Source organism: Botrytis cinerea, chromosome 9 (genome assembly GCF_000143535.2).
Source record: "Botrytis cinerea B05.10 chromosome 9, complete sequence".
Classification (NCBI taxonomy): Eukaryota; Fungi; Ascomycota; class Leotiomycetes; order Helotiales; family Sclerotiniaceae; genus Botrytis; species Botrytis cinerea.
Window position 1 is genome coordinate 1,873,894 of NC_037318.1, and position 15,147 is coordinate 1,889,040.

The 15,147-nt window shown below is 41.7% G+C and overlaps 1 protein-coding gene across 1 annotated transcript; it reads left to right on the forward strand.

Moving 5' to 3' along the window:
* The first annotated feature begins 2,529 nt into the window (after positions 1-2,529).
* Positions 2,530-5,953, forward strand: Bcmpe1. The gene is made up of 3 exons (XM_001546143.2): positions 2,530-3,372; positions 3,428-3,719; positions 3,770-5,953. Exons 1-3 carry the CDS (start codon positions 3,201-3,203, stop codon positions 5,199-5,201), a joined length of 1,896 nt encoding a protein of 631 aa, XP_001546193.2. The 5' UTR covers positions 2,530-3,200; the 3' UTR covers positions 5,202-5,953.
* The last annotated feature ends 9,194 nt before the right edge of the window (positions 5,954-15,147 follow it).

Sequence of the window (15,147 nt, forward strand, 5' to 3'; positions counted from 1 at the left end):
GAAACGGGGAAGGGAATACCCCCCTACCCACCCTAAGACCTTGGACAAAATGAACCTGATGATGAGACAGGAGCCCAATTTTTCAGATCAAATTCTGAGGAGGTGCAGATTAGCAACGCTTCTTCATACGTTCCAGTATTCCTCAAAAAGCTTCATTCGAAGCTTGGCAAAGATGAATTTGATGATGAGACAGGAGCCAAACTTTCCAGATGGCGTCCTTGCTTCTTTCAATTACCGCAACTAGTCTCGCGGCTCCGCCTTGTTAGGCAGACGCAAACACCAATCATCTGAGGTGTTTCATTTCGTGCCAAGTTGAATTACTATTGTGGCGGAATCAGCAGGCAGCGATTCTTCATGTTCCTTCCCGACATCAGCTTCAAACGCGATTATATCAGAACTACACGAATCTCATTGGAAAGTCTGGGTGATTACTCAAAAGACTATCTGGGGATATTTAAGCTTGGAAGAGAAACTGCCCGAGAGAATTGGCCGGTAAACTATCCCAATACTACACTGTTGCTCTCGCAGTCTTTGTCTCTGATGGCCAAGTAATCTGCGAATATTATTCGTTAATCTTCGGAGACACGAAGCCACCTGCACTCCGCTAGTGCATCGCCGCAACCTCACGCATTGAGCATGGACCTGGCCTTTTTCTTCTCTCCAGAAGAGGAGCTTAGCGAAGCAGAGAAACGCATCCAAAAGGCAAGCGTTCCCGAGATTGCCAACAAGCTTGAGTTTTGCTTGAGTGCTTTAGTTGCAACTCTATATCTTGCTGGCTTGCTTTACCTCTACAACACGTAAGGTAACTGGGGACGTTCAATGGTAACAAAGATGAGCAGCAGGTCATTCGTATCAGAATGATCAAGCAGAGTGACTCAAAGTACGACTCTTGCTGTAAATTTTACTGGAAAAGTAATTGGGCACGTTCAATAATTCCGATATTTGGTGTCATCTTCAGTGACAACAACGCTGAGCAACGCGTCAATCGTATCAGAATGAGCAAATAGGGTGACTCAAAGTACGAGTCTTGCTGCAAGATTTACCGGCAAGGTAATTGGGGACGTTCATGCTATGAATCCTTTGCCCAAGGGCCCAAAATCTCGTTTGGTCGGTGAGAGGAGAAGACAAAGCTCGCAATCTTAAGGTAAGTTCCCTATTCCACAGATATACCTGGTTCAAACACTCATTTTATTTCCGGGTTGCCGGGTGAAGTTTATTCCGCAGTCCTTACAATAGGAGGGCTTCAACAAGCCGAAAAATCCTGGCAAACAAAGGGATACAACGCAAGGAGAGCAGCTGTTGACCGATGGATGTTGTTGCTCCTCTTGCGAAGAATGTATACAAGGGCATGACCCCATCGATGCAAAAGATGAGTTTGAATCCTGAGAATAGTATCAATTGCCATATTACTTCTTCCGGTCTCCATGTTCTGGTCTTGATTCGTTCCAAGAAAAAGCTACTGGTCAGATGAAGGGTAATTCCCTAGCTACCGAGGTGTTGACAAGTCTGGTTGTGTTCTGGAATGAGATGAATGCAGCGAGACCAATTTCAATTAAATCATAGGTTCAAACAACAATGAAAGAATTTCCACCGAGCGTGTTTAAGCATGCAATTTCGATTCCAAGTGGCATAACACAGTGATGAGTTTGAAGAAATCTTGTGATTTAAATCCGGACACGATCTTACAGTAGGACTGTTATTTATGATTGCATAAATATTGCTAAGATTTTGCTTCCAACGCAATGTGACTCCCAGTCGTCTCTATTATAGGCGCAATTCTGTGAAACGTGAGTTGATATTGAGCGGCAATTTCACCTCCCACACACTTATGTTTATGGGCAGCCGGAGCTTCCAGGTGCGGCATTGATTTTTGAGCTTTAGTACACTTCTCTGTTGAGAAAAAGAATCATCAGCAGCGGAGGTAACGTGTTCGATGGATCGGAATCTCGAAAACCACGAACAATGGACATCAACTTGGTAGAGCTTGAGCGGACTTCCCCTGCCATTCTCTTCTGAGGTACTCTATGTAAAGTAGCTTCCTTCATTGGCAATAGACATGCGAACATTGAGTTGAACGCTGGAAGGAAGCAAAGACGGAAATAGACGTCGATGTATATCATCTTGGTACATCCTCTGATAGAATGGTAACGTGCTTGAGTCTGCTCGATAACTAGACCTCTAGTGTCCTTTTGAATAATAAGAAAACACCGAATAATATGATTGACGATGTGATCAAACAAAATACCCTGTGTGTACCAGTATCGGTGTCCTGTGCATTAAGAAACTGCAGAAGACTCGCAAGGAGAAGTCAATCATTCATTCTCTCTCATTCACACTTGCCATCCCATCATATTTTGAATTCCAAATCCTGGGACGCAAAGTTGAGGGCCGTGCCGTACCTAATTGATCACGTGAGCCCGGACAATCATTTTAGCACAGTTTTCAAATCCACTAGGCCGTACTCATACTAGCGCGTGCTCCTCCTGTGCCTTCCGATAATTAAGCGTTCAGGCCGAGCAGTACAACAAAGAGTTAAAGAGTTTGTCAACTTCGCCCCAACAGTCCTTCTTTCGATTACATCTCCATCTTCATCAACACTCTTTTCGACATCAACACAACCACAACTTCACGTCTTTACGATCAGGTTCTCGCACCAGAAGAATTAGTACAATTGGACAAGATATTGACACTGTCGGGAAAGAACCTAAGGAAGAGGAAAACAATTGATTTGGAGGGAAAAGAAAAAGAATAATACAAAGAAGAGAGAAAGAAGAGTGGATCATCTTGGTGGTGCAAATTGTGTTTGGTCTTGTGGAGGAAAGCGGCAGTTTTCAAAGAAAGAAAGAAACATCACAATAGCAGTATTATCTGCAATCTTGTACAATCATTTCCTTTTGAGAGAGCTTTTTCTGTGTCACCAGAGTTATCTCCTGTGATCGCAATCATACTTGATTTCACTTCATTTTCTTGAACGGAGAGAAGAATCTTGATATTGCACCGGTCGCATTCACGAAAAATCCCTTCTACCCTTCCATATTCCATCATATTAACTTATCCCCAAGTGTTTACTTGATCTTATTGAGTGCATTGGAAGAGTAGTTTGTTTCTCTGTACGCGCCAACGAAATCGATCTATTCAACTCGAGGATCTACAACTTCCTTTACAACTTCAACTTTTGATCAACTTAACCAGCAGCAATCATGACGTCCTCAGTGTTCTTCAAGTTCAGATCCCAAAGGGAGCCCTCTAGAGTTGAATTTGATGGTACTGGTATCTCCGTATTTGAACTCAAGCGTGATATCATTATCAAGAGTGGATTAGGTGACGGAACCGATTTCGATCTTCAAATTTACAATGAAGCAGACAATGAAGGTAAGCATTTGTTATATCCCAAACTAGATATTGATTCTGATGCTGACCGATATAGAATATGATGACGATACTACCGTTATCCCACGATCAACTTCGATCATCGCTCGTCGATTACCCTCTATCAAGCCGGGAGCAGGAAGAGCTGCCAGATACATGTCGGGACAAATGCCGATAAAACAAAAGAATTCGTCGCGAAAAGAACAAGGAAAGCAGGCAAATGCAAAAGCCGTTGCATCTACACAAGGCTTGGCACAAATGAATAGTGCGATGACTGAGGAGGAGAAGATGGAAGCTATGTTCCAGGCTCAAAGTGATCAATGGTCGGCACAACAAGAAGATATGGCCAAGTAAGTTACTTATTCTTTTCCAACCCAATAATCTATTCTAACAAATCTAGTCAAACCCCAGTCTTCAGGCCAGGTGGTAAGAAAGGTCAACCCCCACCAAACGTTCCAGATCATGAACCACCAACTGGTTATATCTGTTATCGATGTGGAGAGAAAGGGCATTGGATTCAGGTCTGTCCTACGAATGATGATCCAAACTTCGATAATAAGGCTCGGATTAAGCGTACAACTGGTATTCCAAGATCTTTTTTGAAGACTGTAGAGAAGCCAGTTCAGTTGACCAATGATGGTACGGTGGATGATACAAAGACCCCATCAGGTGTGATGGTAAATGCTGAAGGAGAATTTGTCGTTGCTGAGCCTGATAAAGCTTCATGGGAACAATTTCAGGCTAAGACCAAGTCATCTGCTGCTGCCCAGAAAGCTGCTGCTTTAGGAGATAAAGTTTTGAGAGATAGAGGATTGGAATGCGCGCTCGACATGAGAATATTCATAGATCCAATGAAGACGCCCTGTTGTGAGAAGACGTATTGCAATGACTGCATTACTAATGCTCTTATCGAAAGCGATTTCACATGCCCAGGATGTCAGACTGATGGAGTATTGATTGATGATCTGAAGCCCGATGATGAGATGACCGCTAAGATCAAGACCTACTTGGCAGAGAAAGATGCAGCCGCCAAGAAAGAAAAAGAAGACCAAAGAGCTAAAAGTCCTAGCGTAAAGTCGGAGGCTACCAAAACGCCGCCCCAATCTAAAGCATCAATAATTGCAGGAAAAGCCAAATCGCCAACACCAAAGCAATCACCTAAATCAAAGTCACCAGAAGTTTCAAAGGTCTTGAAAAATAGTCCTAAGCAAGGAAAATCAGTTACCCCAGTTGTTAGCGTTCCTGGTGCGCCGTCCGGACCTCAGGGTAAAAAGCGACCTGCAGATGAATTACTCGAGAATCCAAAAATTCCCAAAGGACCAAAAGCCATGCGCCAAAAAGAATCTGCCATGAACCCACAACAAAACATGATGAACGGAATGAATGGTATGAATGGTATGAACGGCTTTCCAAACATGAACAACATGCCACAACAATTTTACGGCAATGCAAATGGTTTTAATAACGGCATGCCAAACATGAACATGATGAACCAATTCGGTATGGGAGGTATGAATCCAATGATGGGCATGAATCCTATGATGGGTATGAATTTCCCGGGTATGAACAATATGCCTATGTTCAACAACGCAAACGCATTTGGTAATATGAATCCTATGATGAATGGCAATATGCCACAGATGAATGGAATGGGTAGAGGAATGAATGTACCAAATGGTGCAGCAGCTGGATTCCCTAATCAACAAAAGACGGTCTTTGCTGAACCTTTACCAAATGAAGAAGACAATGCATATTTCAGAAAACCGGTCAATCCCCATAGACATGTGGGAAGACAGAGGAGGGCGAGACCAAGTGATTACCGGGAACTTTGAGGGGTGTTTGTGATCACAAAACTGGTTACCCTCGCTATCATCGATTTCAAAAGGATATCAAGGGGCTCTTGTTTCAAATAAAGAATAACAGCTGGAGATTTGATACAACATCTTGATCCCAGCACATCGATCTTACCACAAACCCAGATTTTCTCGGAATCTGGCTGCTATCATCTCTGGTTTCAGATTGCCAAAACTCAACTCGACTTATTCAACAACAATCAGCGTCGTCACAAGGCTTTGCACCGCAGTGCAGGATCATTTTTTCCCCAAGTCTTTTCTTTCCTTTTACTTTCTTCTTTAACTCTTTACTCTCTTCTCTTTTAAATTATACGCATGAAACGAAATACACTAGAAACAAATGGACATGGGTGGGCGTGGCATTGGGAGGCACATTGCGGCTTACATACGGTTTGCTTGCTACAGGCAGAAATGGGCATTTTTGGCGTTAAGGGTTTTACTTGGGTTAAGTACCATTGGGATTGGGATTTGCGATTTGCAATTGAGGGTTGCTATTTGGGTTGGCATGGATATTGTTGTGTCTGCATCTGCATTTGAGGACGGAAGAAGGGAGGCATTTTCATGATCACGGTGAATGATGGGGTGGGTGGGCTTTTGATAGGAAGGGCGAGTTACGGGTCGCAGAGGAAAGGGGGATGAAGTACATAAAATGAATAGGGATATATATTTGCAGATTAGGGATAGTAGATACCTTCTAGCGAGAATGGCGAAGTGAATTGATATTTTATTCAAATACCTAGGTACTTGATGGGAGTTTCATGTGATCGTGATGTGATTTTACATGACGTGTGATTTGCTTTGTGTAATGACCGAAAGATTTTCGATTAATGTACTCGTTTATATCCATATTCTTATGATATATACTACAATATCTAGCAATATTACTGTTCACTTGTATGAAGAGCCTTTTTTTTTTGTCTCGTCCATTCCTATACATTGTCTTTATATTCATATCCAATTTTTACCATGCTATTTCACCCTATACTATCTCGCCCCTCTTCGTTCCATCTCATGTCATCTCCTCTCGTCCCTTCACAACTCTACGAAAGAAAACACCAACCACCACCTTGTATTATTTGCCTTTTCATTCATCTACATATTATGAAGGAAAACTTATGTCTAGTACTAAACTCATAGCACGGAATCACAAAAGACGACGACACGAATATCTGAACTCTGATGTGCGTTTGCTAAAATGCGATCCTGATGGTGTATTGGAGAAGGAAATTTCAGTGGGAAGTGGGGGTTTTTATGATGGCGAGGGGGATTGGAAAGACGAGGGGAATGTTGGGGAGATGAGTGGGGGTGGATTGCTTAGATGACGATTTCGGGAAACTGGTGCTTGCTGTCTGTCATATGTTCATGCTGACCTTGGTGATTGAATGGGGTAGATATGTGGATGATTGTGTGAATGTAATGTTGTGACAGTATAGGAGCAAAAGTTGAGGATCGAGATAAAGAAGGAATATCTAACTATATAAAGCACCGTTTTGCTTGGTGTTGGAAGATCAAAGTTAGTGTATAATGTGGAGGGCTGGTCAGCCAAGGTTCTTGGAAACAATTGATAAGTTAGCGCTTGATATGGTATAGGACTTCAAGATTGGGTTACGTGATGTGGTGTCGTTTTTTATAGGAGGAGATTTTTATTAGGGTTGGAAGGTAAAGAGATGTTCCTATCAGCAATGATTGGCATTCGGCAAAGTAAAAACGAAATTCGCAGCAAAATGAAGTAAATTAACCACCAAAAAATGACCTAGTAGCATAGAACTCTAGACTTCAAGAATCACAATGTAATAACCGAGAGCGTATTGCTCTATATAATTCCGGGCAGCAATGAACAAGCAAGACCTGTAATGGCCAAATCCATCATCACTATGCGGCTTTCAATGAAAAATAGGATGGGTGGGCGGGACGAAGACTTATATAAAACTCCTGGGTTAAGAAACTAGGGGTGTGGGATTTGGGAAATGTTGAGCTGGGTCAGGAAAGATGTAGAAATGTGAGCTATGCTTGATTCACTTGACAACATATCATTCTCAAGAAACCTACCTAAGATTCAGAATTTGATGCATTGTCTCTTCCTTCTCACTTGTTTATTTAAAGCTTTGGGGTGATTATCTTATTACATAATGTCTCTCTCTGATAATACATGGAGAGTTAAATTGGCCAAAAAATTGCATATCGATTTATTAGACACGATTGATGGGACAATGTCTTCCTTTCTTTTAGCTGCTGGGTGAAGGAAAAAATTGTTGCTTAAGTAATTGTACGGCTATTAGGATAAAAATGAGAGTTGATAGGGGTGAAGATATATCTGGAGGTAGATATGTGGGTAAAAACGCGTCGACAACGATTTGGGTGATTAATGACAGTGAGAAGATATCCGACAAGATCATAAGCCAGGATGAGTATTTGCAAATAGTGGTATAGCTTTATGATATTCTGCACACATCAGAAATTCAACGCCGATACTAGCAGATAAGTTGGCTCTTGTACTCTGCGGTGGATCTTGCTAGTGTCTAATGGAGGTTCGGGATAGCTGAATTTGCGGGTTTATATAAAATCCGTATCTGTAAGAGAGAATAGGCTAACCGATTTTCCGGTGTTATGTATTCACCTCTGATTCTCAGAGTCTACCTCTCTCCGATGTCATATGGCAACTTTCTCGCCCACATTCACCTTCATCTACGCCGTGCTTTTCTCCTCGCATGTCCTATCATCAAACTAGTTTCTAAACCTTGCCATTTTCGTATAAAAACTTCTACTTCGTCAAGATTAGGGAAGGTAAGCGGAACGACCAATCCTTTCTCTATCTTTGCACCATATTGTATAGCTTGCTATATAAACATTTTATAAATTGTTTCAGTATTTTGCAAGCATTAAGATTTCACACCAGCATCTTGTTACTAAACATTCCTGTCTGACAAACATTAGCTCTCGTAACGGGAGGGATTGTTGATGTTTAAAGTAGGTGAAACGTAGAAATGGCTTGTGTGTGGTCCAACAATTAGGAAAGTGACAACGGATATGACATGGGATGAAATGGGGGTGTATGATTGGTATCGTCAATATTATAGAGAAACCATCGATCAGTAATGCAGCGGTAATGGCATGGAAGAGATGATACTACAGTCGCTAGTATCTATATCCTGCAATCATACAACAGTATGAGAGGTATTGAGGTTTTTCGAAACTGGCCCATTTTCCGCTCGGTGGAACATGCTTCTGCCATTTGAGATTATCCAGAATTGAGAAAACGAAAGTGATGAGACAACACTTTACAGACCGTCAAAATCTTTCTCGAGCTTCTTGACCTCAGCTAAGATCTACTCTTCTCCACATCACTTCCCCATCTTTGGTAGATTCGCGCTGTGGAGCATGCAAATTCAAACACCTGATGGGACATGTTTTTGAGTGGTTAGGTATGACGATACTTGGAAGAAAAATCTATAAGTTTATTTATATACTTGCGTTGCGTTTTCCACATTTCTAGAGAAGCCTGGATCTTGTTTACTGCGACCCATTTCTCAAATTTTTGAATGGTCTCGTAACCAAAGACAGTACTATAGGAATGTAGATATTTGGATCAAGTGATTACGATGAAATATGAACCCGAAAGAAAATAGTGCTCAGGGAAGACCGACAAGATTATTAATTGGAATGGCAGCAGTTGCTGTGTACGCAACAACGTCAAGCAATCCGCCAAGTTTCTAACTCTTATGCGGATAACAAACATAAATTTTATGACAGCAAGAAGACAAAACCAGAAGACACTCCAATCTATCAGATCCCCCGACTACTCAAATATTTCATGATCTTCAATACCCTGCTAAGCTCATCACTCTTGTAGTTTCAAATCATGAATGATTTGATGCCGAATAAAAATGATTATCTTGAATTGCCATGGCTTTTAAAATTAGACGGTGCCTAGAAATACCACCTGTTAATATTACTCTTTATACCTCCCGATTCAGAATTAACGCAATCTGTTAATTATTAAATACGTGGATTTTCAAGCGGGGTAAGTTGCATGATGCTGTGGTGTATCTTTCTGTTATTCACTACTCGTGTTTAGGGATGCCATACATGATATACAGAAACTTTAATGGCGCTGGAACTCAACAGCGTGATATATGAACTATCTTTATCTCCTGCACACGAGATTTTAAACGAGTAGATAGAGAGGGGAACTTAGTGAATATAAGGTCTACACGTTGTGTCAGCGTAAGGATTTGAGGGCACAAAACTTCAACAACTTTAGACAGCGGTTCTGGCACAAGAAACGCGATGGATTGAACATTTGAGTGGAACAAGTCAATACTTTCGTCGAATGATTATGTGATGCTGGGTGATAGCGAAACTTTGAATGGTAATATTGTGAAAGAGATGACAGTGACAGCGATGTTAGCGATGGAGATGTGACGAAACAGAGCGATGAGCCGAAGATTGAAACTCTACTTCGCAAAGGCCCAGCATTTTATGATATTCTGTGCATTGGGAATGCATCTCTCATCATAAAGTCCATGGATATTACTTGCGATTATCTGGCTTGGAGAGCATTAAAAGAGTCGGGAGTACCTGGTTTATATACTACCCATCAACAAACAAGACATAGAAATAAAGAGAATGGAGTCCCCATTACAGGATTAGAGATTTCATCCCTTCTATTAACTAATAACCACCGAATGATGGAATATTCTTAACTCTTCACGGGGCAGACTTTCTCTCTTGCGCTATATAGAGCACAATCTCAGGTTTTACGAAAGGGACAATAAACTGCTGATAAGACGTTGATACAGAGACACAGGCCTATTTCTAAAACTGGTAAAAGCATCCTGAATCTCGGAGACACCCTCAGTTTGGCCGTGTCTTTTATGATTACAGAAGTGGAGGTGACTTGTTTTTATCATCGGATTGAGAGCGGGTTGATCACCAAGACGTTTGAACCATTGTGATAACAAAAAATGAGGGCGACAGTGGCACTGATGGCAATTGACCAAGCTATGTGAACAAAGAAGAAGATAGATGTATGAAATTAATCTCTTTCGATGTATTCTCTGAGAAGTCTTTGACGAATGTAAGGATTTATGGAAACCCAATTTTATTTATTCTCTCTTTCGCAGAGAACAGTTTTCGTCTGCGAAGACTTGAAGCCAGGTTCTATTGGGCTTTGTAATCCTCCTCTTCGTCTCGAATGGGTATTTCGGGCCGTAAAAATTTGGCAAGCAGGGACAGTGTTCATAGGACAGTGAGACTTCTCTATTCCATTCACCATCAGCTCAGATTGAAATACCTGATTCGAAGCGAGTTGGAGAGGGTTGAAAGGTCTTCGGTCTGCTAGTTTGAGAGAATAAGATTATTTGACATGCAAAGAACACTTGCTGGCATGGACCTGGCATTGTTAATAAATCTCTAATATGGTCTTCCTTCTTGTATACTGGGACACATCGACCAATATCAACCTAGTGAATATAGTATCCGGGAAAATTCAAGCTAGAAGTTACAATAATGAGAGTAACAACAATTAATGATAACAAAAGTGGAAGAAATTAGACAAAAAATGATGAGATGACAAAAGAGTTCATGCCTCTCGCTTCTTAATCTTTGTGCCCGCACTCCGAATCTTGAAATGCGGCTGGGAGACCATGTATGCGCCACATTCAAATCTAAGATCGAATTCAGAGGTACATGAGTAGACCGAATGTTGGCAGCGAACAGCAATGTGTGCGTTTAGTACCCCGCGCATTGTTTTTGGACTGGAGAATCGGAGCATGAATCCGAAGCTTCAAATAGGTCAGCTAATGGAAATTATCACAGCATTCACCCAGTAGAATTCAACTCAATCATTTCTTATTGATTTATAAAACTTGATCAGACATTGGATCTTCAGAAGCCTAGAATTTCACAACTTGTGAGACTTTTTTGAATGATATATCTTTAACTTTCATGTTTTAAAACACCACTCGAGTATGCCATGTAGAATCAATCTCAACAAGCACTTCCCAAAATACGCGTGAGCTATCTACCGCATTGTCAAAAAAAAAATACTTGAAACTCACAGATGATGAAGATTTCTGGGAAGAAAATCATACAATTTCAGGCCGCAGTCCCAGGATACAAGCCCAAGGCAAGTGTGAAGAGTTAAATCGGGTAGTGGTCATTATTACTAACAAGGAAACATCCAAACTTCCCTCGTGATCCGAGAGGATTGGAGTGAAAGACTGAAGCCTATTGGCCTAAACACGAAGTCCTCTAATCTAGACTAACCTAAACATGTAGATAAACCACTAGTTCTTGATACCTAGTGCATAATGTTACACCACGAGTCGAGCAGAGACCTACACCAAGACAAACGTTAATTTATGTTGAGGGGCACAAATGCTTAATGATAGTACAAGATTTCTAAAGAACTAGGGGCAGAATTTGAGATTGTGCATATGACACAGAGGCAGCACTTGATGCCGAGAATGACAGTTGGACGAAGTAAGAGCCTCTTGATGCAATTATAAATATCTATGCGTCTTTGTTGAGGGGGTAAAGGTTGTGGATGACGCGATGACGCGATGAAATTATACGTTCTGAATTAGTATGGAAGGTAGGATTAAATACAAGAAAGAGGGAAGGTGGTTTGGACTTTGAACTCCGACAAATGACGCGTCACAAGAGGGGGATGAAAGAGATGTGAACTTGAGTGTTTTAGATAAGAGGAGGTCTGAAAATCCGATTTGAAAATATTAGGATGGAGATCAAACAGAGTCTCAGATAAAAGCTGTAGGTCTTTGAGGTCGTCTATTCTGCACATTCAAAGCTTCATGCAGGTAGATCACTAGGAGTATTTGCAGATGAAAATGGTTGCATAAACCAATTCATAGGCCATGACCTCCTAAAGCTACAAATAGATACAAAAGTATAACCACATCGGAACCACGGATACCAGAAACAGAAACCGTGCCGAAAATTTGATCCGATAACGGTAGAGCAATGTGCAAAACAGCCCATTCAATTCACCATCTTTTTTACCCTCAATTCTCTACAGTCTCTAATCTTGGAAGATAAAGATATTGACACGTGCGGGTCACACTACATGAGCCGTATGCGTGATCTGCTTATCTTTTGTATCATCCACGATTATCAGATGCCTTATTGTAACATAGGACGAAATCCTCGCTGCCTCGATCGGAATCGATTGCATCAAGTGCACACATAATACAATGCTGTTGTATTTCAATATCTATAATTGGTGATGATCATCAACTGAATGATTTAAAACGGCTGATAGTATCATTACTGTTCGGGATATTGAAAGCCAGTATTTAGATTGAAGAAAAGCTAGAGAAAACAATGCGAGATGTGTAATACAAAGATATGCGGGCAAGGGGGGTTCAATCAATACTTAAGTTGGTGGTACATCAAGAGGTTGTATTTTGCCAAGAATCTGTATTGTTTGGCGAATCCGAATTTGAGCGGGGGAGAGGGGTTCCATGTAAGTATGGGGTGAAATATACGACGATGATGTTCTCGCCAGCCTTCATAACCGTACTGTTATCTGGATTTGATCTGAGAGGATATGATAGATTGATCGGAAGGTCGGGAGATGGTTGCTATGCATACGTGAAGACCGTCCCGTCTGCAAATACGACAACATGACCGTTGGCTTCCGTGGCGCGGGATAATATTGATGACGGCGTAGGTAGGATTGTGATTGAGCGGTTGGTAGAGCTGATGTTGTAGCTTATGAAGAAGCTGACGGATGGTTCGAAAATCGATATAGATCTGCAGTAAATAAAAGGGGGCATATATTCACAAGAGTTAGGTGATATTTCTAAATTTGGGGGGGGGGGGGGGGGTGGATAGGTAAGATAGGCAGGTAGTGTCAGGAAAAGGGTTATTGGTTGTAGACTTCACAGTGTCACTCCGCATTACTAATCAACAACCAATCGCTAGACAATGTCACATCACTTATTAGCTATGCAACTGTGATCTTTGCGTTGATCCCAATCTCGTACTCTGTACCAACAGTTAAAAAAAGACTTGTTGGATTCGAGTGAGGATGGAAGGGGAAAGTACCACTGTCGTTCAGATATGTGGATCATCGAAGTTTCAAGCGCCCACAGTGGAGCTTAGCGGCGTAGATTTACCATGCCATCAGGGGCGGCCTATCGGTAATTGCCTTCTAGAAGTTTCAAGCTTCCGGTTGGAGAGAATATCTCCGAATTTTACTCGGGTGTAGGATCTGGGATTTGCGAGTAAAGCTAATAACAGTACATGAGAGAGAAGAGAATCCATTCCGTCAAAACTACTGAATATCTCGCTTTCGCAAAGGCAATGAACAGATTTTATTCCGTGTGGTGAGGCAAACATTGGACTGTACGATGAAAAGATCCGGTTCCCCGGATTTACCATTCTGTACATTGAACTGTAAATGGTGTCGCGGGTCCCCGCATTGACACACGAGATCTTTTACCTAATATGATACTTCCGTGCCATAGAAGATATCAACGTGAGGCTTTCCAAACGGCAATGCCATGTGTTTGGCGTATCGCTACTCCGCGGGTCAATGGTTTTAAGTTTGGGTATATGATAAAGTCCTCGCCTGGTCCATCCGTGACCGTTACAAGGGCCATGGCTGTGTCCCCCTTTGCTATGCCAGCGTCAGGCATGAGAGCTGTAACCTGAGATATCATAGTCACCGTAACATTGAGTTTTGTAAACGTGTCGTTAATTCTGGTAGGAAGGTTGAGCTGGCGATTTCTATGACTCCTTTCGCTCACCTCATCCCGTACCCGAGATGAGCGGAAGGTAAGGCCCGTTCCGGTTTCTAATGGTTGGATGAGACGTTTGTATGAGTCGACGGAATTTTTCAAGAAGCTGCAAACAAAAATAAAAAAGGTATGTCCACCGAACGTGCCATACTTTGCATACCAACGTCTTGTTTGCACAGTGCAATAGAATATTGAAGATGGGTGGTTTGCAAGCAGGCCAAGTGACTTGGTAAGGCCAGCCAGGCCTGAAAGACTTTACGATATTACTTCCACCCCTTACGGCACATTCCAGTCCTGTCTCTCCCTCCCCATGTTTTCTAAATAAATCTGAGAGCATACTCCACATATAAGGCCGAATGCAGTAAGACTTCAATCATACCTTCATATCCCCTTCTTCAAATCTGACAAGTCATAACGTGGGGGTTTAGGTTGTAATAAATCTGGCAGCAACCGTCGATGGTACTTCGATATCCAAGACAATCAAAAAAGCTAATGTCTACCTACTCAGATAAGCCGAACCCAAAATTTGTTCTCGTCAACACAAGATAGAAAGTCAACGAATGAATAACTAAATCAATTCATTTTTAGATTGCCAACATTATCAATCGTAACATTTGGCTTTTTGTGCAATGTTGCTTTCGCAAGTTCCCAGCGTATGCCTAACGTAAACGCTGACGCCCTCTTACTCTCTGATTCGGTCAACCATCAACCCACACCGCTATTCGACGAAGATGAGATGAGAAAACTTTCGGAATCGGTAGTGAAGCATATTAATGAGCCATTGATGTTATATGATAGCTGTCCTTGCACCGTACTGTATGATTACGCAAATCCCGGTTGGACTTATACACGGAGATACAAATTGTACGAAGCATTTTGCATTACTGCCGATAACACACTTGGCGAGATGAAGGGGGTGGGCGAGACGGAGACGAAAGTAATCATACGGAGGAAATTCAATCCAACCTGCAACTGCTCGGAATATGATGACTTCATATTAAAACAGACAACATCTTAACTCTCGGGGGGGCCGTGATCTGAATACATAATCATCATTTTCTAAAACAATGATATCAAGAGTAAAAAGCAATAAAATCTAAGCCAAGACATGGTACTTACGGGTTCGATGATCCGGAAGCAACGTTAATGAGTAGGATTAGAAA

Excerpts from the sequence above, each read along its gene's own strand:
- Bcmpe1 (XM_001546143.2), top strand. The coding sequence starts at position 3,201 with ATGACGTCCTCAGTGTTCTTCAAGTTCAGATCCCAAAGGGAGCCCTCT. Across the intron at positions 3,373-3,427 it reads CAATGAAGCAGACAATGAAG|AATATGATGACGATACTACC; the intron begins GTAAGCATTTGT and ends TGACCGATATAG. Across the intron at positions 3,720-3,769 it reads CAACAAGAAGATATGGCCAA|TCAAACCCCAGTCTTCAGGC; the intron begins GTAAGTTACTTA and ends TAACAAATCTAG.